Source organism: Elgaria multicarinata, chromosome 1 (genome assembly GCF_023053635.1).
Source record: "Elgaria multicarinata webbii isolate HBS135686 ecotype San Diego chromosome 1, rElgMul1.1.pri, whole genome shotgun sequence".
NCBI lineage: Eukaryota > Metazoa > Chordata > Lepidosauria > Squamata > Anguidae > Elgaria > Elgaria multicarinata.
In genome coordinates this window covers 181,043,334-181,068,430 of record NC_086171.1, presented here as the reverse complement: position 1 = coordinate 181,068,430, position 25,097 = coordinate 181,043,334, and the positions used below count along the sequence as shown (strand labels likewise).

Genomic DNA, 25,097 nt, shown 5'->3' with positions numbered 1-25,097 from the left:
GCCTGCTGAGTAGAGCGGTTACGGTTGGGGATTTTCACGCGACTGGCTCCAGGTACCCGGATATTTAAAAATGGGGGCAATGGGAGGACATCTGTTATCAACCTACCTCCAGCGGTTGTATGGGCCGTTTGAATGTGTGGAAGGGGGCGTGAAGAGCGGAGACCGTATGCTGAGGGGAGCCGGTGGTGGTCCCGGTACCAGCCCGCGCCTTCCCTGGCACAGCGGGGCTGAGAACGGGGGAGCATTGAGGGCAAACGGTGCCAACCGGCCCAACCTCCTCCCCAAATGGCGAGAAGTAGGCGAGGAGGATATTGAGGGCAGAATAGCTGTTTGATAATGGTGGGGTGAGGGCGAGTGAAATTCTGAGGGGGGCTAAGCCCGACTGAGGGATTTGGAGCGGCGGGAGTGGACCGCGACTAATGATGGGCAATGTCCAGGAGGCAAAGGTCGGTGCTGAGAGGCGAGCGTGGGCCATAGTTTCCCTGAAAGGCTGCGAGAACCAAGCTGTCAACATGTTTTAGAAAGGCGGGGCGGTGGGAGGCATTTATTACCAAGCTCCTGATGGAGAACGACTGACGAACTTGGGATCTTTATTTACACACATAGCGAGAAACTACTTGCATAATCCTTCATTACCAGTACAAGCATGCATTGTTTGTGCTGGAAGTGACTCAGCTTTTATTTCCTTGATCTGACGAGGATCTTCCATAAAGTCTCCACCCGCCCTGCCCTCCAACTTCTGTTTTGATCATATTTGTTTGAATCAATGTCACAAAAACGTAATGTTTTTAGAAGAAAGTTAACATTGTTCTCTGGCTGCATTAATTTCATCCAGAAGTACAAGATATTCCTTAGCAATTAGAAGTGTGCTTGATATTATTCTTTCTTGAGACAGTCTTTCTGATGCTAAAAAAAACTTGCATTCTGGGGATGTGTATACATGTTTCTCCCAGCACACCTTGTGAAGGGCTGGGGCTGAAATCCTAAATATGTATACTTGGAAAAAGAGCCACTCCTTTCAGGTTTAAAGTGAAAACAAAATGTGATGAATGTACATGACCTAGGGGTTCTTCTGACTTGGATGAAAACCTTCTTAATCTAGCTGTTAGGTAAAAAGCCCTTTTTAAAAAAACAATTTTGTGTGTAGCTGTCATTATTATTATTGTTATTATTATTATGTCTTTTTCCCAATACTTGGTTTGCATGGATTTTTTAAAAAAGAATAAGAGTGCTGTTCTGACATGAATAGTCAAGAACTGTATCCTTAGGGAGCAATTATTCTACTTTTGGCACATGAACATACACTGGCATTCCTCATTGCCACAGCCCTGCCCCAGAGGTATAACTGCCTGGCATTAGAATTACATTAAAATAATAATAAATAGGTAGACTCCTTGATACAATTAGATCCTTGCATCAATGCATTTTTCCCTAGTATGACTATTAACCGATGTACAAAAATAGGTATCTCGTTTTTCCCTAGTATGACTATTAACCTATGTACAAAAATAGGTATCTCGTTGAATTCTGGGAGCTCATCCTCACACAACATTGACTGTTGGTTGCAGGTTATGCAGACATAGTCAGGCAGTTGTTACAAAAGGACAGTGTAAAAAACTGATGACTGTGACATTTTCATTGCTGCTTTATTCACACAAACAGCAGAGAGAGAAGCTGGGGGTGGAAGAAAATGATATTTTCATAATTTAAATTATTGGCCTGTCTAATTCCCTAGTTTTTAGGGTGGCTTACAATAGAAAAGTACACATTTCTCTCACACATGCACACTAAAACTTCTGACTTTTGGAAGTTCAAATTTAGAGCTACTAAATTTGTTGCTTGGATATAGGATCATGGCCTGCCCACTCTCTTGGTTCTGTTGTGATCATAAAAATCTAATTTTTCTGTCAGTACCATGTGATTTTATCTTTCTAAAACTTTTATAAGCTTTTTTTAATCTTCAGCAAACCCATCATGCTAACATACATATTGGCATTGTGCTAGAGGAGGTCACTTGTACTAGTACTATGTCAATTGTGTAAGCTGAGTGGGAATGTTGGATACTGCTATAGGTGTCTTTCAGTTCTCTAAGCGCAGTGTCTCATCTCCCCACCCCACACTCATTGTAATGAGTGATAGAACTGGGGTAGTATAATTGATTTTCAAAGACACTCCACCTGTTCTAGCTGGTGAACCATGAATTCTCCAGTTCAAATGTTATGTTGATGAGAATCTTGCAGAGAGAATAGGAATTTACCTGCAGTGATATAGTGTGGCAGGTGTAGAGGACAGATTATGTGGAAGTCCAAGTTCATCTCCCTATTCAACTGTTAAGCTCCCTGGGTGACCTTCATTCGCACTACAATGTTTACTTTCATGTAAATCCCACTATGTTCAATGGAGTTTACCCCCAAGGAAGAATACATAGGATTACAGCTTTGGTATCTCTTGAACTAACCCACCCTATGTCGTTTTTATGAGGATGAAATAGCACCTGGAGGTATTGAAGAGTAGCATATAAATATATGCAATAAATACTTATTAGCTCTTCTAGACGTTCGAAGAAAATGGATAAAGACTTGAACTGAATTTCAAGTCTTGCATTATTTATCTGATAATGAAGTCTTATGAATGAAATAAAATAATGAGCTCTTCCATTATTTATCTGTTGAAACAATTGACCAAAATTACTATAGGGTTTGTACCTCAACAAATTGAGTGTTAAGACACAAATTTGTTGGAGACAAAGAAAAATACAATTTATGTTTAGCTTTTTGGCCCAAGGGAAATACTGGGCAGCTGGGAGCTGTGCATGCGCACGCACACAAATATAGTTCTTACCAATTTGGACATTTCCCCACCAAGCGTGTAAAACATAGCTCTATCCTATCCATCCCTACTCAGAGGAAAATTCTAGTGCAAGAGTTTCTAGGCATGCAAAGCATAGCTCAATGCCAAAATTTAATCATACTTACCAGCAAAGTATTTCAAGTTTTAATGTCTTTAAATCGCTTTTAGCACCAATTGCTGATAGGAATGGGTTTCCTTGCTTGCCACTGAAGAAAGCCTCCTTTCTTAAGTCTTTCTGAGGTCTTCCTTTCTGTGGTCTTTTTTCACAGCCCAGCTAATAATATGGACTGTAGGGGAAAGTGAGGTGGTGGTGCACAACCTACAGCTGCAGGGCTGGGGACATGTGTATCCCTGGTTTAGCCTGTCTTCTGGGCCAGCTCTGCTGTGCAGCATAGTGAAGTAACCTGCTTTAGGTATTACCTAAAAGGGAGATAAGTGAAGGCACACTTTGGTGACCAAATAGTACAGCAAGACTTCTGGCCCTAGCAGGGGGCTCTGCTTCAGGCAGAAAATGTCTTGGGCTGGTATTGTTTCTCTCTTTGATATTTCATTGCCCTGCATCTAATTCGAAGAAGCTTTTCTCTCTCCTTCAAATGTTGTCATGTCTTGAGCTGCACTTCAGCTGGTTTAAAATATGGCTGCCTTGATGTGGATATTGGAACACTTAACTCCCAATTTTGTACCAGTTGCTCTGGCTACCAGTGTATTTCTGACCTTGGTAAAATTGTTGGTGTAAACTTGACCGTAAACTGTTTAGGTCTTTAAAGGTTATCTAACGGATAACCTGTATAATCCTGCCCATTTGTTAAGATCAGTTTGGTAAGCTCTGCTTGTGTGTACAATCAATTAAGCCAGCAGGTATGAAAGATAGGGTCTCCTCAGTGGTGGAGCCACATCTCCTATAGTGGAGGCCTTTAAGCAGGCCCTAAAACATTCAGACTGTCTTTCCCTAACAGTGTTTTTGTGCTGGTGGTTTTTAAGATTTTGAGCTGTTTTAATGTGTTTTAATGAACTTTTGATGGTATCTGTTAAGTCTATTTTTAAACTGCTACCTTATAATAGTGTATTATGATTTGATATTTTAAATGAATATTAATGTATTTTATTTTTATTCTGTACACTAACTTGTGGGAGCTATGCCCTAAAAGCCAGCCTATAAATACTTTAAAAAAATAAATATTTTTTCTTCATTGTTTTCAGCCTTATTGTGACTACTTCCCTAATCTTTGCAATGACTGCCCTTTGGAAAGATATTTTGCGTAATGTCCAGCTCATTCAGTACGTGGCCCCAATTGCAGTGGATGCAGCACTACTTGAAGGTGTTCTAATGAGGACCAAAGATGAGCCCAATGCATCTGATGTAAGATTAAAACTAGACTTCATGACGCAAGTTTTTTTTCAACTCCTTACATATCTAGCCAGGTGTAGCCTTACAAATCTGTTGAAGAAGATAGGTCAGAACTCAAAACCCAGAAGCAAGAATATTGTGGGAAAGCTGGAGTTCCGTCCAGGTTGCCCCATATTTTGGTGGCTTTAACTGGACTTCTTAGTAACATCTTAGTATTATGCTGCTGCAGCAATGCTGTGTGTTTATTTATTTTAGTGCATTTATGCTCTGCCTTTCCATAAAATATGCCAAGACTGCTAAGAGCAATAAAATCCACAATTAAAAAACAACAAATACTATGAAACCATCTAAATTCAAATAAGAGCATAAAATTATAAAAATAGCCAGGTAAAACACTGTTACCATAATAAAAATACTTGCTAAAACACAGAGTAGCACAAAAGATCAATCAATTCTAGGCCAAAACTTTTTTTTAAAAAAAGGATTTTGCATGTTGTTGCAAGGCCATCAAAAAGAGTCCAGTTTCACAAAACTGGCCCATTCTGTCTTTCAGTGGAGTTTTATGCTGTATGAGCAGGACATGTTGGCAGATATAGGTTGTGAAAGATTAGTGTCAACTGGCAGGACATACTGGCTCACTTCATGTACCATTCAGTTCACATCAACCATTCTCCACATTGTTGTGGATGCAGTTTATGTGAATAAACTGAATATTGTCCGTTAACACATTTTCCCTCATTGTGTCTTATGCCCTCTAATATTCCTGTGCTGATTTTCACATGTGTTTGTTTTAAACATTTATAGCTCTGTCCACATTTGCCTCCAAGCCATGACCATTTCACTACTGTTCATCAGGTTTACTGCCAGTTCACACCAATCGTTCTTCATGTAATCATCTATCTGTGAACATTGCATGAAGAAATTCAGTAGCATGAACTGGCCTATGGAGACGGCTGACATCTCTGTGTGTGTACAGCAAAGTGCTAGCTTTTTCTCCGCATGAGCATGCAGGCCAGTGTGGTACAGCATGATTGGAAATCTTTCACTCGCATTTCCTTCACCCTCTCTTTGTGGGTTATGTCACATATGGAAGAGTGTTGTTGTCATCCCCTGCTATCCCGCACTTCAAGGAGCAGATTATTACAGGTGTAATTCCACTATAGTGCTGTTGTGTTGCCTTCCTTATATCTATCCTGTATTGAAGTTTTAAAAGGGCTTTGACATATTTGACATATTCATTGCTGCACTCTTATCAACAGGTGGTGAATTATGCTCCCTTTACACTGCTCCCATCTGCAGTACCAAGCAGTCTACTTGAACAAGCTTATTCAGTTCAGCAAGACTTTAACCTGCTGGTGGATAAAGTTAGCCAGGATACAGAATTCCTGGAGAGTACTCTTGCCAGGTATGTATATCATATTGAGTTATTTTTTTAAAAAAAAAATACTTTGACTTAAGACTTAAAATGCATCATAGTATTTTGCTCAGGGTCGATCTCACTCTTATAATACTGAAAAGGTTCTGATGCATGCATTGCAATGGCAAGGTAAACTCCTTAGGACTGTTGCAAACACTTTGTATACATTTCACTTTGACAGGGAAATTGTTCTGCTTAACATTGCAGTATATTACAAATCTTCTAAATTAACAATTGCTTATAGGCTTATTAAGGAGAAGAACACATGACAAAACCAAGGAGAACTAAGTCTGTCTTTTACTAGAAGTTTTGGGCCAAACTAGACTTGCTATTATTAGCCTGAAAAGAATTAACATGTTTGTTTATTGTTTAAAAATGTAAATACTTGCCACAAGGGTGCAAGCAGGATTGGGTCTGTGGTGGTGGTTTTTTTTAATAACGCTCCACCCTGCTGCAGTCCTGATTTAAAAAAAAATCCTACCCTCTCCTCTTTCTTGGATCTACTATTAAATTTGGAAGGGAAGGCTCCATTGATGGTGGAATGTTAGAAAAAGTAAAGTTATAATAATCCAGATAGTTAACATATTGATAGTATTGTATGAATTCAAATGTAGGCTCAGTCAAGATTTCTCCCTGTTGACTTAAATGTTTTATAATAAACAGCTGTGTTCTACAGACTTAGTAGAAGAGGTCAATAGAATGGGCAGGAAAATACTGCCCATGTTCCAGTGTTTTTGGATTACAGATATTGTTCCTCATTATGTAAGTATGCATCTATTTGTGAAAAAGCAGAGTTTGACTATTTAGTTTGGTCTATCCCAAAATGTTTAATAGGAAGAATGTACCAATTCTTGTTGAAACTGAGCACAAGATTCTTTTTTTTTTTTAATAAATTTTTTATTTTCTACAATACTTAAACATACACATTACATCCACATAAAAACAACAACAACATACTACATAATATTCAATTTGAATACAAAATATCTTATCTTAATAACATAATCAAAATAACATACAAGTGCACCCCCCACCTCGGGATCTCATTCCTGATTCCAGAATCTCATACTTTCTTCTGCTGGTGGTTTCCCACTTCCTTTAGAAAACACAAATATTAGGAACTGTTTCCAAATTCCTTCAAAATCATTTAATTTAGCTATACCTCTTCTCCATTTAATATTACTTGTTAATTTATCATTAATAGCTATATCCCATACTTCTTTATACCATTCTTCAATAGAATATTCCCCTTGAATCTTCCAGTTCCTAGCTACCATTAATCTTGCTGCAATCAACAGGTTTGTTATCAGTTCCTTAATTTCCTTTTTACATTTAAAATCTTCTTCAAATAGTGATAGCAATGCAACTTTTGGTGTTCTTCTTATCTTCATTTCCACAATTTCTTCAATCTCCAAAAACACCATCTTCCAGAATTTCTGAACATAGTTACATTCCCACCACATATGCAAATACGTTCCTTTAACCCCACAACCTCTCCAACAATTTTCTGATTGCTGATTATTTATCTTATTCAATCTAACCGGAGTTAGGTACCACCTCCATACAATTTTATAATAATTCTCTTTTATCCTTACTGACATATTTCTCAACGCTCTTTGTTTCCATATTCCCTCCCAACCCTGTTGTCCTATTTGTACCTTCAAATCTGTCTCCCAAACCATTTTACCCGAATTATCCACCGTCCCTTTCTCCACCAATATTCTATATATTTCACTCATCAACCCTTTTAACACTGTTCTTTTCCCCCTTTCCTTATCTTTCTTATCTATTAATTCTTCAAACTTTGTTAATTCTCTACACTCTCCATTATCTCTTACCCACTTTTTAGTCCATTGTTCTAATTGCCTATAATTTAACCAAGATAACTTTTTATCCTTCAAAACCTCCTCCATATCCTCTCTTGTACTCATTCCTCTTAACCAATCTCTTAATTTCATTTTATTTTTTTCTATTAAAGCTTTACTTAATCTACTCTTTAATTCCTCCGGGAAATTCTTCAACAATATTACCGGTGACAAGGGAGAGCTGCTCGGAAGCAGCGCCCCTTTATATTTACTCCAAATTTCCCAGTGAAGCCTCAAAAGCGGGTTATTTATACTTTCCACCCATTTTTTTTTCCTTCCATAAAAAAAATTTTTCTAATTTAGTCTCTAAGTTACTCATAGTTTTTTCTTTCATCCAATCTAATTCCCCTAAACCTAAAATTGCCTCCACTATATATCTTAATCTATTAGCTACATAATATAATTTAATATTCGGGAGACCCAATCCTCCCTTTTTTTGACTCAAATACCATTTACTTTTATTTACCCTCGCTTTCTTATCTCCATTACAATAATTATTTATAATCCTTTGCCAACTTTTTAACTCTAATTCTGAATTTTTTATTGGTAGCATCCTAAACACAAAATTTATCTTTGCTAAAATCTTCATTTTTATTAATGCTATTCTTCCAAACCAGAATAAATTTAACCTTTTATATGAGCACAAGATTCTTAAGATAACAATTTTCACAAGTAAAACTGATCCATTTGTCCTTCACTATAACATTACACAGTATGAGCATACTGATATTAGAGAAATTATTAAAGGGGAAGATTGGTTTTGGATTTGTAAAAATGTTGTTAGGCGAACTATTAATGTTACTATATACTATAATTTGTATAAAATACAGGTGTGTGTGTGTATTTAACCCCCAATGACTGATATAAATTACAATGGATTAGTTCCAGACTTGTGAGCAGAGTTCTGCTCATGGAATGCACCTGCTCATGAAATGGAAGGGTGGGGAGTGAATGAGGTAATTTTCAGATTTCCTCCTTCCTCTTGAAAAGTTGTTCCACAACTTTTCTTCCTTCAGAAGGCTCTGCTGGATCTGAGTCCTTTCCATGAATGGAAGGAGTCCTTCCATTTGCAAGAAAGGCAAGTCTGGACCAATCCTATATATTTGCTAGTAGATACAGTATATCATTTACCAAAAATGACTTGCTACATATAATCTGGATTTCAATGCCTGTGGAGAACTTGTAGAAAATGTCCAATATTTCCTATTGCCTAAAAATAGTACTTCTTGGTTATCGTGGATATTTTAGATGATGATCTTGAACTAGTAGCTTGTTAACATCAAAAGCTTAGATAAGCTTAGGTTAAGTCCAAGTTCAATAAGTATTGCTTTTCAGTTGAAATAGCTGACTGCATTGCTAATTTAAACAAGTACACTGGCTTAATTAACATACTGCAGACAAGTTTAAAAAAAGGTATGCAAAAGGACAATTATTACAAAAATTGATTTGATTTATATCACAGTAAATTACTAACTTACAATAGAAAAATGTACTGTATAATTCTCTCTTTTGTAAAATAAAAGTGATATAATCAAATATCAATTTTGTATCTTTTCCTATAGTGGTATAAATGTTCGTTGTTGACTCCATAAAAGAAGATAGGGACATGAAGTTACAAGATCTGAATAGAGTGGTTTACAACAGATGCAACTGGAGGTTGCTGATTCATAGGGTCACCATAAGTCACAGGCAACTTGAAGGCACATAACTAACTAACTATTGGGGCATAAGACCAAAGGCATTGTGTTTCCTGGCAGCCTCTGAACTCAGGAGCTGACTGGAATCCTATGCAGAGAAGGAGTAGTGCAGAGGCAATTTTCACTTCTGTGTTCCAGCCCGCCCTGCATTTCTCCTACACAAGCGATTTTGTCTGTCTAGCAGCAGCGCCTTGGAGAGGGAGGGAAGGAGACTGGGGTGGCCCACTGGCAACAATATAACACCTACCCTAGTCTCCTGCTCTTCCCACTCACAGAACGCCTCCATTTCCTCATCTCCGCACTCCATTTTGCAAGTATGTAGAAGTAGCCAGCGCAGTTCTCTCTCCACCAGCTACAAGATGGAAGAGGCAGGCAGTGCAGCTTCCTAGTTTCCAGCTCAGAGCCCTGTCTACAAGCTTGGTGCCAGGAAACTGAACAACCTTATGTCCCCCAAGACATTGACTAGGGGACATAGGATTGCTCCCTAAATCATCTTGCCATTATTGGTGAGCCATAGCACTGAGGTTTGGCAAGAAATACTATTTCAAGTGATTTTAGATTAAAATAAGATTTGGATGTCTTGTCACAGCAACATTGAATGCTAAGTAAGATCTTTCTTTCCTATTCTTTCCAGTACTGTCAAAGTGGATGACTTTACAGCCCAACTTTTTAAAATCTACAAGCAAGTTTTGAAAGAAGGTGTGACTCAGGTATTTCATGAAGAAAATTGTATTATTCTGTACTCTATAAGAGTCTTTCCCTTTATTAATATCTGAATTCTTTAATTGGTATAGGTAAAATTTATATGGTTTTGCAGATTATCATATTCTGAATTCTTAAAGCATAAACCAAGACAGAGGTTCTCCTGTGGGAAGCTACTTAGCTATACAATTCTCTTTAACTATTATTTGTGGCTATTGCTGGAAGCAATTTAAATATTGTATGGAAGTTGCACAGCCATTTAAAAGGGTTTTTCTTAACTGTTTGAACAACTTATAAGATATTTTTTTAGTTAATTTGGCACTTGTCATAAGTAATGTATCAAACTCCAATGCCATTTTAAGTTGAATCTGCAGAAACACTATTAATGTTTTAAAAATAGCTTAAATGTGGACATGTGAATCAGCAGGTGACTCAGTGTTCCATGCTGGTCGTGAAATAAGTTGACTGATACAATAGTACGCCTCTTTTTGGAATGATGGTTGCTACACCTCTTGCTATCTTCCTGTTTTATTTAGTCAGTGTCTTTAGGAATCAATCGCTCTGATTACATGTTTGACTATGGTGCAGATGGCTCTCCAGCTCTGAAGCAAGTAGAAATAAACACCATTGCTGCCAGTTTTGGAGGCCTCACATCTCGAACCACTGCAGTGCATCGGTAAGGGTGCCAGGAAATTGGGGGACTCTCAGTCTGTCTGTGCCTTATAGCAAAGAAGCTTATAGTTGGTTTTCAGACAGTCCTGCCCTGTACTTACTCTGGGTGTCTGAACCTTTAGTCAGGGCTGTGTATAAGTCTTCTCTCATAGGGAGGAGCAAATAACTGCAGGATGCCCTATGCCTACTGAAAATCTTGCTTAGTGTTTTGGAAACTGCAAGAGAGTCCTTTTAGGATTTCTGAAGCAACACAAGTGGGTAGAAGACTAAAGATGTATTAACTAGCAGCTAAAGATTACAGCTAACATACAAGATTAATAAGAAGACTGAACAAGATAGCCTATGTCCCCAATCTGTTGTTGGGAGCCCCAGGAAATGACAGCAAAGAGACTCCAGCCAGCTAGTTGCTGGCTACGGTCCTGGTCTGTGCCGAAGCTCAAACCAAGTGGGACTTTGGAAGGGTTTTTATACATGATTTCTCCTGGGACTATGTGCTGTTCTTTACAGCACCTTAATTGATCACACCTGCGGTGATGGTTGAAACCTCAATCTCATGATGATCATCTCTCCCAAAAGATAAGCTAAACTAAGTGGACAGTAACCAACCTAATAAATCAAGAGACCCTCCTGCATTCCAGAGTCACACCATCCAGAGTTGCAATCTGACCTCGAGGAACAGAATATTAAGCCAAGTAGTTTGAAGGCTTTTAACCCTTTGAGAGACCTGATTATGAAGATTCAGGCACGAAAGAAGCAATTGTAGCATGTCACATCTATTTCCCCGATATTACAATAGTCTTCCTGTAGATTTCCTTTACGCTCAGTCTGTGCTCTAGCTTTCAAAACTTGATCTGGCAATGACTGCACTTTTAAGCTTTATTTTAAAACCCAGTGGAGCTAGGCAGAGTAATCCTGAGTGGAGCTGGTGGGCAGCGACTAGTTGGATCTACCGTGTTATCCCCAACCCTGCTAGCTCAATACAAGCCAGGGCAGCAGGTAGAGAGGGTGTGATTGATAGGCTACTTAGCTTGGTGGATCTGTGTAATTATAATCTCACTATTCACAGCAGTGATGGGAGGGTGGGGGGAAATTCATTATGCCAGCTCCTTGGTTGTTGGAGATGACATGCCTGAATCAGGCCCATGTGGAGGGACAGAGCAGTTTTGGATCCAGCTGCTCCTGCCCACAGAATGCCAGATCTGGGGATTTTTCTCCTGCAGCTGCTGATGAGCCAACTGCCAGTAGCAGCTTATAGACCACACAGGTCGAGTGGAGGCCTCAGCCATGGTGGAAGCCCCCTCTCCAAGGCTGGCCTCTGGCAGCACTTCCCTCTGCTGTTAGAATGGCACTAACACACCATCCTAAATGTCTACAGCCACCAACATCTGGGGCAGTGGAGGGGCAGGGTAGCTGATCTGCTCAGAATTCTGAATTCTATCCATGATTCTAGTGTCTGAAATTGTGCAGTGCAATTACAGAAGCTGTGCAGCCACATCTATAACCTGTTGAATCTTCATCTGTTATATTGAGCTCTGAAACCTATTGTCAAGTGCAACGTGTAAATTGTAATTCCATTTATTAATGTTACATGCATATAAATTGTGGCTTTAACTGCAAAAAATATGAGAGTGGTAATTTGGCCCTGCTTGCATTTACTTTGCAAGCAAAAGCAATTTACACACATGTGCACCATTCGTAAGGAATGATTGGCATATGTATATTTTGTAAGTCAAAAAGTGGTTCTTCAGCCTTGATGTCTTTTCATTGGCTGCTGTATATTCTGAATTGTTGTGTGACTTCTTTATATGCATCCTAATCACAGGCATGTGTTGAATGTTTTGGGGAAATCCAAGGAAGCCTCAAAATTACTGACAAATAATCCATCTAAAGGGATTGCCATGGGCATTGCAAAAGCTTGGGAACTCTATGGCTCAGACAGGTAAGGGAGGAGGTCTGCCAGAAAATATGCATATCTATGTGTGTTATTTATCTACATGAAAGATGCTCTTGAGGATACATTTGTCTAATGTGAACATTTTCAGAGGAGTCATGAGGAGTATATATACAATAGTTCTCTTTATTGCATGTTTTTTCTTACTTAATATTAATAATTTTATTAGTTTTGACTTTCTTCATTGCTTCTTGCATCTCTATTTATATTGTTGTTGTATATATACCTGAAACTATCAAGAGGCTTGCTATCTGTGACTTATAAACTGTTGAGGGAATCAGATGGTAGGAAGAGGCCAATCAAGAAAAACTGCAGATTTAATAATGGATGATCTGGCACTGTAGTTTTGACATGGTCTAGAACAGGAGTGCAGAACCTTTTTCAGCCCAGGGCCGAATTTCATTTTAGAGAAGCTTCTCAGTGGCGTGTGGGACCAAAATACCCCAAAATCTTCTGAACTCTTCCTAACCCTAAGAAGAGGCATTTCAATCTTTTTGAATGGGGAAAAATAGCTCAAAAGTGGGGAAATCACCAAGTGATTGTTGGAAGTGGGGCCAGTGGAAAGGAGCGCAGCAGTCTGGGGAATCCAGGGCCTGATTCTGCACCCCTGGTCTAGAAGCTTGCAAAACATGTACCACAAAGGATAGCAAGTGCTATGCATTAAAATGTATTTTAAAATAAGACAGCTACAAGAGCTCATGTATTAATGTCATATATTTGTTCCAGGGCAGTGGTAATGTTCCTGGTTGAAGAGGCTCAGAGGAATATTTTTGACCAACGCTGTGTAGAAAATGAACTTTGGATGAGGTAACTGAGTCACATAATCAGATGATGTGTTTCATGCAATATTATTTAATTAGTCTTCCTTTTTTCTAAGCTAAAAAGCCCCAGACATTGTAACCTTTCCTCATAGCTGCTCTACCCCATTGATCATTTTGGTTGCCCTTTTCTGCATTGTTTCTACCTCCACAGTATGCTTATTGAGGTGTGGTGACTAGAATTGTACACAGTATTCCAGGGGTAGCTGCACTGTAGTTTTGTATGAATTAGAAGAGCAGAAGCCAATCTGGCCCTCTTTGAGTCCCAATCTGCCCTTCTAGGGTTCCTCAGATGATCATTCCCCCCTCCCCTGGCCCCCTCCCCTGTTACCCCACTCAGTTTTCCCCATTCTCTCACCACACTTTCTAATGTGTATCACTTAGTACTTGCTTACATTGAACTGCATTTGACATTTTAATGCCCATTCTTTCAGTTTTGAGAGATCATTTTGGAGCTCTTCACAATTACTTTCATTTTAACCTAAATAATGTGGTGCCATTGGCAAACTTGGCCACCTCACTGCTCAGCCCTAAGTCCAGATCCACTTATGAACAATTTAAACAGCACTGATCCTTGGGGGATCTCCCTGTTTCCTTCCCTCCATTGCAGGAACTATCCATTGTTTCTACTCTCTTCCTGTTCTTCAGCCAAATACTGATCCTTAAGGGTACTTCTCTTATCCTGTGACTGCTATGTTTGCTCAGGAGTCTGTGGTGAGGGACTCTGTCAAAAGCCTTTTGAAAGTCCAATGTCTCCTGGATCACCCCTACCCACATTCTTCTTTACACTCTCAAAGAACTCTAAAACGTTAATGAGACAGGACTTCTCTTTGAGGAAGCCATGTTGATTCTTCTTCAGCAGGACTTGTCCTTCTATATGCTTGACCATTTTATCTTTAATAATGCTTTCCACAAATTTGTGTGGAAGAGGCATTAGGTGAACCAGCCTCTAGTTTCCTGGACCCCCCCCCCGCATTCCTTTTTTACAATTAGTGTTGCTCACCCAATTTCCAATACTCTGCTACAGAGGCCAATCTTTTAAAACTTTGAAGATGGCTAACGAGTTATAAAATATGAGACCATTCAAAAATGCAATAAAAACAAACAGTGAAGACGAAAGTAAAGTTAATCATCCAAATACAGTCTCTACCTAGCACCTAAAAGCTAGCAATGTAGGTGGCAAATTAGTACCTCTGTGGAGAAAATTCCAAACCTGTGACACCACTGAAAAGGCCTTGTCTCTGGGCAAAACCCACTTTCTGAACATGGGGAAACCCAGAGGAAAACCTCTGACAAAGTATCTTCAGAAACTGATCTCAAGCTAAATAGGACTCTGTTGATAAAAACCAGTACCTTATCTTGTGCCTCAAAACAAACTGAAAGCCTCTTTAATACTGGCAAGATCTGTTTCAACTACTCTGTTCTAGTCAACATTTTGAACAAGCTAAAGTTTCTGAATAGTCTTAAGGAAATCCCCATATACAGTGCATGCCCAATTTTACTTGAAAGTGTTGATCTCTTTTTGAAAAGTACAATACCTTTTGTCTCTCATTTCCAAAAGGAATATACGGGTGATCCGAAGAAGATTTAAAGATGTGTTTGAAAAAGCATCTTTGGATAATGACAAGAGATTGCATATGTAGGTATTTTTCCATAGACCGTCTATTGAATACTGCATACAAATCCTAGCTTAATGGATGGGTAGCCAATGTGTGGCTTCGAGGATGCTTCCATATTTCTGCCATTTGTGGTATTGGCATCTTTGTCAAAAATAAGACTACCACCTAACTTTAGTGTTGGATGTTTGGGAGTGTTCATGTGTCCACCTTCGTATGTATTGAAAACTTTACTCAGATGGATATACAAATGTTGAGTAACTGTAAGATGCAATCCATGTGTCCTGTTTCGAAACTTGCTGCTATCTTTAAAGCAGTTTTCATTCCTAAACTTCCAGTTGTGCGCTGATATCATGGCAAGTTGCTTATGGGATTTACTGAAGAATTAGAGGAAGGAATTAATATGTGTATTCATCAGCAGAACATTGGTTCAAAGAACTATTTTCATCCAATATGTAATGATTGTATGTAGCTTTTGTGAAGATGTTACATTTCATAACTCATAGTCTCTTCTAATAACATTGGAAAGTGTTTTTCAAATGCAACCAAAAAGTTCAAAAGCTAATAGACAAGAACCCAGCATCTGTATTAGTTAATATTTTGAATCTTTGACTCTTTAGAATGTGTGTGAAAGAGTGGAAAGAAGGGCTGATTGTTTATGCTCTTTATTCCAGAGATGGAGAGGAAATTGCAGTGGTGTACTATAGAGAAGGCTATGTGCCAAAGAATTATAACAAACAGGTTGGTACTACCACCTTGAAATATTTACTGCAAGATACTGGGTATATGTATACTTTATTTATTTTATTAAAACATTTTTGTACCACCATCAAATTTCAATTTCAGGGTAGTGTATAATAAATTCAAGTTCATAAAATAATGAGAGGCAGCAAATAAAACCTCAGACAACACAAAGGTATTACATACATTGAAAATTAAATAATGCTGTGCAGAATTTGGTTCCCCAATATTAATTCAGTTGATTGAAAATTCTTCAGTTGTTTCATTCTATTCAGAATTCCCATGACAGTTTGTTGACAATTGGACAACTTTCCCTGGGCGAATTCTAGCAGCATGCTGACGCTTCACTAATTACCAGAAGTAGTTCAGCCTATTCCCTAAAACATCCATCTGGTACAGACTGCTTCTGATTGAAAGCCTCTTTATTTTATTAATGCCTGTTGGGATGGGAGAAGGGGTTACTTCCAGAGCTTAATGGTGCTTTTAGCTGATTTTGCAACATGTAGGCTGATGGTGGGCGAGCACTAGTGATATGATGTCTTAGTCCCACTTTTGCAGTTGATACTCTAGAGATTTTTGCTATTTTTCCTTTTGTCTTGAGTGAAACAGCAATAAGCATGCATGTTTGCACTCCAGTTATATCATACTACCTTCCCATTCTGCTCTTCCAAGGGTTTATGGAGAGAGGTGCTGAGCCCACATTGCCAATTTTGGCCTCTCCACTGTGATCTTAATGGGGTGATGCACTGAAGGACTTTCTGGCCTTGGAAAGGGGCTGTGGAGGCTGCCACTGCAAGGGAAATACTGAAAAGTTGCTGTGTATGAGCAAAAGATAGCACTTTGCATCACAGCCACTGTTAATTACTGCACTTCCATAGTGCAGTTGTACAGTATACAACAACATGATGTTACAATCCTAAATAATATGTCTTACATGGGAATGTAGACTGAGATGATATTTCTGTGTTTTTTCGAAGAACTGGGAAGCACGGCTATTGCTGGAAAAGTCTAGAGCAGTTAAGTGTCCTAATATTGCCACACAACTTGCTGGGACCAAAAAAGTTCAGCAGGAGCTGAGCCGACCAGGAATACTGGAAAGATTTTTGCCAAATAGACCAGAAGCAGTGGCTCGATTAAGAGCAACATTCACTGGCCTCTATTCTCTGGAGATGGTAAGTAGCGATGCATTGTGGGAAATATACCCTGCCTTGTACCTGATGTATACAAAGATGCAATACAGTACAAAATTAGAGGGCACTCTTTTAAATGCATTTTAAAACTATTAAATGCATTTTAATGAAGTCTTTTTGGGCATTGTGAAAGCTGACTGGTTTGTCTCCAAAAATTTTTTTGTTATACAGTAGAATTTTATTAGAAGCCAAAGCTGACAATTTCGTATAACTATTATGCAAAAAGCAAATACTATTTTCTCTCCTCGTTCCTGCAGGATGAAGAAGGTGATAAGATGGTTGCCATGGCTATTGCTGACCCAGATCGGTTTGTGTTAAAACCACAACGGGAGGGAGGAGGTAATTGGTTCTCTTAATATATTATGAACCCAACAATCTGGCTTCCATGAAAGTTCAAGACTGTTGATTTGAACATGACTACTTTATCATTCCTTTTTTATTTATTAGAGTAGAAGTGATTTATTAGTGACAGAAATAGTATTCCTATATAACTAAGTATCCAAATAAAACATATGTTTAGTATGTGAATGATACAAAAGATTTAGCTGATAAGAATGTTATGGGAGCATTATACTCCACTTCTAAGCATACTGAAGTTCCACAAGCATTTTTTGCAAGCAAGGTTGCAATCCTAAACATGCTTACTATTGAGAAAGTCTCACTGAACACTTTCGGACTTATTTCTGAGTAATGCATAGAATTGTGCTCTAACTGTGTTTGCAACATGGGGTGTCTGTTTTAAAATTTGACATTTTCCATTCTGAAACAGAATTTCTCAGAAACAGATATGTTATCTGGCAGAATAGTGATAGAAAGAAAAGAGTTAAGACTGCCTAACTTTATTTTATCTGCCCTGATGAAAAAAATGCAAAGTACTTGCACTTCTTAAGTAAAGGAAAATGAATTGTAAGTGGATCAGAGGTAGGCAGCTTGTGGCCCTCCAGATGGTATCAGCATAAGCATCTCCTGCATCAGAGGCAGTATGCCTATGTACACCATTGCTGGGGAACATGAGTGGGAGGGTGCTGTTGTACTCATGTCCTACTACTTGTGGGTTTCCCCAGAATCAGCTGGTCAGCCACTGTGTGAACAGAATGCTAGACTAGATGGTATGATCCACTATGGCTGTTCTTAAGTAACCAAGAACTTTAAAGAACATTGGGGACTTTTAGTCATTCCACAATCATTGCCCTCCCCATGCTCTGCTATCCACACAAAAATGTACACTACCATAATATTGTACTGTGCAAATGCAGCAAGTACGTTGTTCACTTTGGCAGAGGAAAGCTTGTGCTGTTGTTCACCTTCCCAAATTCTGCAAACGTGATTCTCATGTGCATACTGTGCTGGTGAAAATACCAAAATGAGCCAAATGCACTCATAGAAACATAGCCAAATGTTACCTGGACAGGAGGATTGTTGTCTACCTGGAAACGCTCCTTAATATAGGATGAGGTTCCCATAATAAAACTGTGGTCTCCCACCAGTGGTGAGAAATTGCATTCTTCATGTTTTGCACGTGTTGGAGTGGTTTCCGGGGACAGACTCACTGCTTATCCACCAGCTGCTTCAGGTGACTTGAATTCATTTGAACTGCTACTGTGTTGGCAGGGAACAATCTCTATGGTGATGAGCTAAAGCAGATTTTGGAGAAAATTAAAGACAGTCCTGAGAGGACCTCCTATATTCTTATGGACAAGATAAAACCTCTCCCTGCACTGAATTACTTACTGAGGGCTCACAGTCCGCTGAAAGTATCAGAATGTGTGTCTGAATTAGGAATCTTCGGAGTCTATGTCAGGTGAGAAGCTGGCTTTATGCCTTTGCTTGTCTTTTTTTTAAAACTATTTCCCTGTACTTTACACAGACTATGGTTGGATTCAACAAATGCCTTCAATTGATAGGTCTCCTGCTGTCAGGAGGTGGCTTTTGATCCAATGGAGTTTTTCTGCTCTCTATAATCAGTGGAGGTGATGATTTTCACCAACTCTCCCCTCCCTTTGTATTCCCTCTGTTCCCTGAAAAAGTTTTGAGTGTTGAGGGATTCTCTGGAATGGTAGAAGAGGTTGCACTGGGAGCTGCAAATCGCTCCCCCCTTCTATAAGCAGGAGCATTCTGGGGGGGAACTCTGGTCGAGGCTGTTCCCACTGGTAAAATAAAAACTCTGGTCTACCCTTACATGCATAAAGCACAGTATTAGTACTAAGCTGAATAAAAGCTAGAATCTGTCAGTGGACTGGGTCTATCAATAGAAGGGCCATAGCTTATTTGTAGAGCACATGCTTTGCATGGAGAGGGTTCCAGGTTCAATCACTGGCATCTCTACATGGGTGTGTGGAACCATGCAAAGCTGCTGCCACTCAGTGTAGACAGTACTGGGCTAGATGGACCAATGGTCTGACTGTATAAGGCATCTTCCTATGACTATATGGTGGGATGGATTAGAATACTAAGGTTCTTACAGGTTGAAATAACTTGTATCCGATGCATGTAGGCATGTAAATAGTTCTCCATTTTTTGTCAAACCTTTATTACCCTGTTGCTAATTTAATATGCTGCCATGCTATGTTTACTGAATATGCAAAAAAAAAATTGAGATAGAAGCATGTTTCAGTTGTATTCTGAAGGCATTTCACAATTCTAGAGCTCTAGGGGGGAAATGCTGAGCCGCCATGTAGCTCTGCTTTAGCCTTGGCATACACAGGCGCTTATCATTATACACAAGAATACAGTTGATGCAGCCTACTAGCAGTGTTACATTGCTGAAACCACTCAGAAAATTAAATATATTCAATAGCTTCACCTAAACTCATCTGAGCATTCAACAATGAGATGGAGCAGCAAAGCTAATTTCTCTGTCAGTAACAAGTACACACAACCTTCTGTTGTTCTAGCTGAAATGGTTATTGTTTAGCAGTAATGCCATAACAGCAGTGAAATGCTAGGACCTGCCATTGCACAATTGTTAAACCAATGTGCATATATAAACATTAGTGAACTGCTTACATCAGGGAGAGAAGGTTACACCCACAACAGGACTTTGTATGTTATTCATAGCTCACTGATGAAGTTGCAAAGCAGAATTAAATCATCTTATTATACAATTAAAATATGTAGATAGCTTCAGTTCTAAAATTCATTTTAATTTTTTTCCCTTGCAGACAAGGTCAGGATTTTGTGGTGAACAGACATGTTGGCCACCTCTTACGAACGAAGGCTGTAGAACATGCAGATGGTGGAGTAGCAGCTGGAGTAGCTGTTCTGGATACTCCCTATGTGATATGAAAACAAAATACCTCTTCCTCACTGTGCCCTAAGTGGGAGATGTTCTTTTAAGGCATGATTGCCAAATGGCAGACTTGATAATCAGATCGATACTGGAAGCCTTCCTCATATATGGTCCCAAGATACAAAGTGACAGAGTTGCACTGATTCCCTCCCTCCCCCGGCGCCCCCAGTAACTGCTTCTTCCTGGCCTCAGAAAATGCTGGATTCCAATTGAGGTTCATTGACAACTTCTTCCTACTTGAAGTACCCTTAAATCAAACATGCCTCTCATGGACCTAGTGTCCTTTTATTGTACTGTGTTCATAGACAGCCTATTGATGTTCTTATAAGGCCACGAGCCACTACAGATGCACCTTCAAGTGCCTAGTAGCAGAAGAGTATAGTACTTTGGTCACACCTCTTCTACATTTCCAAGGTGCGTTTTATCCTGCTGTAGAGGGGCAGGAGGATAATTCTTCTTGGATTATGCTGCTTTGCAATACTTTGTTTTTTGATAGATTCTTGTCTGAGAAGGACACATCACAGGATGCATTTTTCAGGAGGCTCCTTTTAGCTGCATGCAGATGAATGAACAACTAGCATGTGGCAAAAGAAAGAGGCACAGAAGGAATGAGATGAAAGACATAAAAGCAAAAGTCATATTTCTATTTCTGTCTTAATGCTCTCCAAATACTCTCTCTCTCTCTCTCTCTCTATATATATATATAAGCAGCATATGTATCCTAAAGAAAGAAAATCTGTTTCCCAAAAGGTGAACTTTTGGGAAACACTTTAGAGGCTAAACTTGGGTAATAGGCATTGTTCTGTAGTAGCCCAGACTGGAATGATCTCAGCTTTAGTTTGAGTTGAAATTAGTGGTTGAAGTGTTCTGTCCTGTGCTACTTTGGTCAGTAACACATGATCGTGAACAACTTCACATAAAAGTAGTAGGACTGAAATATGTAGTATCATGTTCAGAAACTGAAAATGGTCAAATATGAAGCTCAACATGCAAACAGATAATCTTTTAAAAGCACCAAAAATCATTCCCGTTAATTTCTAAACATTTTGAAACAATCGATTAATTTATTTTGGTGAGTGAAAGATAGAAAGAATATATTCACCTGTAGTACCAAGTCATGTGCCATTTTAAGAACAGGGAAGATTTTTTTAAATTCAAATGATGCTATTTTGAAACAGTAGCCTCCCATGTCATCACATGCTTTTAAAATATGTGTTTTGCAAGTTGAATGACATTGGCTTTTGTTTTCTGAACAATTATCTCACCCTATATATAGATCATACTTCATCATGGCCATTATAGTAAAAATAAATAGTACAAACCTGATATCATACATAGAAAACATATGCCTTTAGAGGAGAGGCTTAGAATATTAATGTGGTTCAATTGAGAGAACAACTTTAAGGACCAACAGAAACTTGAGTTATATCAGAACGTCTTTTTTCAATAGCCTAAATGAGTTTTCTAAATAAAATGCCTTGATACTTATTGGAAGACCGTTTTTTAAAAAGGATATTTAAGTTCTTTGCTCTCCTTTTTTCTTCCTATATGTACTTAATGCTCTAATCTTGTATCACCTGTGCCTGAACAGTTTTATCAAATGGATGTTCCTAGGCTTTTTAGTCCAAGTATTTCTAAAGCTGTGTGGATGGTGCTTGTGACACTCAGCACCTGCTGTATGTTAATTCCTCTACAGTTACACAACTGGCAGAGGCCATTTCACAACATTGTTTAACACATAGATGTTTAGAAGAAAATGAACTGCTGTGTGTTATTAAAACCAGCAGATGGCCTCAGTTAAATGTAAATTTCATGAAGGACAGAAGCAGAATTCTAAAGCCAAAATGTGATCATGACCATGAAAAAGAATGAGAAAAATAGAAATCTAAACTCATGAGTTGTTAAAAACTTTGTCCAGGAATAATCCCTATCTTCTGTAATAAGATTTTTGCTGTATTAATGCATCCAACACATCTCCCTTTAGTTTTATAGTTCAATGTCTTCCATTGCAAGCCTCTTGTCCACATCTACATTAGACTTGAAAGAAACTGAGTATACGAACCAAATCTACCATCCACCCAGGGGTGGTTTACTGTAGCCAAACAGTATTTATTTAAACTAGTCCCAAATTTGATTTAAGGATTCTGTAGTTCTTCTGTTGTAGGACCAATTCTTATTGGGAAATCCCTGTTGGATTCTTTGACCTGTAACATTCATCATTATTTAGTAGAGGAGACAGAGGCAATAGATGACAGAAACATGCAATTCAAAGAATGTAGAATCCTGGTCTAGGTTTCAAATGAAAACCAGATAGCAAACATATATAAAAAAGTGACAACCAACTGTTACTGGTTTATAGGTTTATTTCTTTGATTTATTCCAATTAAAAACAAACTTCTAGTCATTTCTCAACCAAAATTATGTCAGACCAAGATTAAAAAGATGTATTATTAGCAGCACATAGCAAGCCACTGGCCTACCTTTAATGCTGTAGGACATTAGGTTAAATATACACCAATGTTGTAGACCACAAAACAAGTGCATTTAGGACTTAACAGCAGGTAAGAATTGAGAGATGTATAACCATGAGACAAGGTCAGGCCAACTTTATTCATCAAGGATATGGTTTGAAGGACACTGCTTTTAAGCAGTTCCAATCTGCAAACAGTTATAGGGGCAAAGGAGACTGTATTGAGCTAACACAACATGGCCACCACAGCCAAAAAAATTTAAAATATTGTAGTGAAAGTTAAATAAAAGTCATTTTTTAATAGAAATCACAGAGGAAAGGCATTCCCAGGCCAGCAACACTGAGGTAGGTGCTGGAATTACATACCTTGATAAAAGTTATCGAAACAAGAAGCCTGTTCCTGTTACCTACTTTTATTAGGGACTTTGGGTTGTAGGAACAAGTGTATTAAAAGTTTTCCCCATGATTACATGCCCACACCGTCTCAATCTATACTTGATTTGATCATTTTTCCTTTGCTGCCTCGATGCATGCCCTGGAAAAATCAGGTTCTGCCAATCTTCACAATGACTTTGATGGGTTGTGAACTATGCATATATTCATCTGACTCTAAAGGAAACCTCTGCAGAGTTGCCTGGAGGCTATTTATGCTGTTATCTTTTGTCCTCCATGAGAGCAACAGCTCTTTTTTTTATCACAAGTAAGCCCATGATCACACGGAGAAAGCAGTATTAACTGCATTAAATACATACCTGGAAGCGATTTCCACAATTGTAGCTTTATTTTCCAGCTACCACAAGCATCACTCAGAATCACTGGCAGTGTTCAAGAATCCACTTCCTTCATGTGATCATCAGCTACAGAAGCAAGTAACTGAATTGCCTCACGTCACTGTTCCTTTGGTATCTACAGCATCCACTTCTCATCCATCAAAGCAAGTCAAAAGGCCCCTCTCCCTAACCAGATTTAACTGGTAGTGGCATTGCACCAAACAATAGCAAAATTTAAGAACCTCTTGTCTATGGAATATCCAGGCACTGAACACAACTTTTCATGACTACCTGTTCCCTGAATTTGAATCTGTATTCATCGAAGAATTCTCCAATGTGCTGTAAGTATTCATCTGTGCATGCACATACAGAGAGATGCATTAATAAAATCAAAACATAGGGAGTATTTTTTACTCCTGTTTTGAAAGTAAATTATGACCACGAACAGCCATTTCCATCCTAAAATTCAGTGGACATAACACTGGAAAATAATTTTATGCAGCTTCATAGCTGACAATTTTCATAAAAAAATGTTCCATTTCCTATGACATGCAGCCAAAGTATTATGTAGAACATACATATTTTTAAAACTGATGAATTCTGAATTGCTAAAAAAAAATGTTCCAATAATTTTGCCTCAACATGAGGATTAGTGCTGAAATCTGTTGATTCTCAAAACATTTTGAAGGCTTGTAACTACAGCTCAGGAGCAGAGCTACTTTTCTCATCAATATCTGCCCATTCTAAACTCTGCCCATTGCTGTACGCAAAAAGTAAAAAAAATGCATAAAACAAACTAATGAAAATCATAACGTCATTCTGTATGAAGTGAATGAGGCTGGAATTTCAGATATGCAGTATTGGTCTACAAAATAACGCACACAGTTCTCCAGAGGCACAGACAGCTAAATCTACAACACGAGGACTGCATCTTGGAGCGCCAGTTTATTCTCTTCATTTACAGCATTTTACATTCAGCTCAGCATAAGGTGGTTTTCCATCTTAAGGAACAGTCATGTCTGGATGGGGTCATCTTCTCACCAAATTCCTGCACTACTGCTATTTCCCTTAGGATAGTTCTGCTACAGTATTGTCTCACACCTGTTGTTGAAAAGGTGGTTTATAACTGCTGGATCTGCCACAGTCGAGGTATCTCCCAGCTCCCGGTCATTTTTGGCAATCTTTCTTAACACCCGCCGCATAATTTTACCTGCAAAGAAAGGGTAGCACAATTTTCAATACGAGGAAGAAATCATTAGGAGTAGTGTTCCGGGAGTTATGCAGGATTTTAGGATTTGAACTATTTAACAACATTCCCAATAGGAACTCGACTCACAAAAGGTATACATAGTGGGATTCTAGACTCTAGATTCTAACCCGAGAATTTGTTAGTTCTCTCTGGCTTGGCAATTCCACAAGGATAAAATACTATAAATTTCACCCACTACTCACAGCTTCGAGTAAATGTTTATGTTTGTCAAAAAAAACCATAGATCACTGTTTTATGAAGATAAATGCTATCCAAAGCAAGAACTATTGTCCTGGAGTGGATACATTTACAGCCTCAAGCTCTAACCTATATGTGAATATAAGCCTTATGGATGGCTTAGAAATCCTTCTGCTAATCAAAACCAACTGTCTTGTGCTCCAAAAGTAGAAGCAGGGGAATTTGCTTAGCTACTGTTTTTCAAAAGCACCTAA

General features: G+C 38.6%; 2 protein-coding genes across 4 annotated transcripts in view; one reads left to right on the top strand and one right to left on the bottom strand.

Annotated features, from left to right (window-relative positions):
* Positions 1-22,511, top strand: GSS (glutathione synthetase). 2 transcript variants are annotated; one of them, XM_063145016.1, is made up of 13 exons: positions 1-52; positions 4,051-4,210; positions 5,458-5,603; positions 9,812-9,887; positions 10,416-10,555; positions 12,374-12,490; positions 13,229-13,309; positions 14,882-14,959; positions 15,611-15,677; positions 16,655-16,849; positions 17,125-17,206; positions 18,479-18,668; positions 20,029-22,511. In XM_063145016.1, the coding sequence occupies exons 2-13, from the start codon at positions 4,082-4,084 to the stop codon at positions 20,150-20,152; spliced, it is 1,425 nt and encodes a 474-aa protein (XP_063001086.1). In that variant the 5' UTR covers positions 1-52; positions 4,051-4,081; the 3' UTR covers positions 20,153-22,511. The 2 variants fall into 2 exon arrangements, with proteins under 2 accessions (XP_063001086.1, XP_063001077.1); XM_063145007.1 differs by lacking the exon at positions 1-52 and adding an exon at positions 425-446.
* The window catches only part of ACSS2 (acyl-CoA synthetase short chain family member 2), a 78,354-nt gene continuing 75,758 nt past the window's right edge, over positions 22,502-25,097 (bottom strand). For both annotated transcript variants that reach the window (XM_063144988.1, XM_063144996.1), the window contains one exon: positions 22,502-24,606. In XM_063144988.1, the coding sequence (XP_063001058.1) occupies positions 24,479-24,606 (128 nt within the window). In that variant the 3' untranslated portion in view covers positions 22,502-24,478. The remainder of the gene's footprint in view (positions 24,607-25,097) is intronic.

Excerpts from the sequence above, each read along its gene's own strand:
- GSS (XM_063145007.1), top strand. Across the intron at positions 9,888-10,415 it reads TGAAAGAAGGTGTGACTCAG|TCAGTGTCTTTAGGAATCAA; the intron begins GTATTTCATGAA and ends TGTTTTATTTAG. Across the intron at positions 13,310-14,881 it reads GAAAATGAACTTTGGATGAG|GAATATACGGGTGATCCGAA; the intron begins GTAACTGAGTCA and ends CATTTCCAAAAG.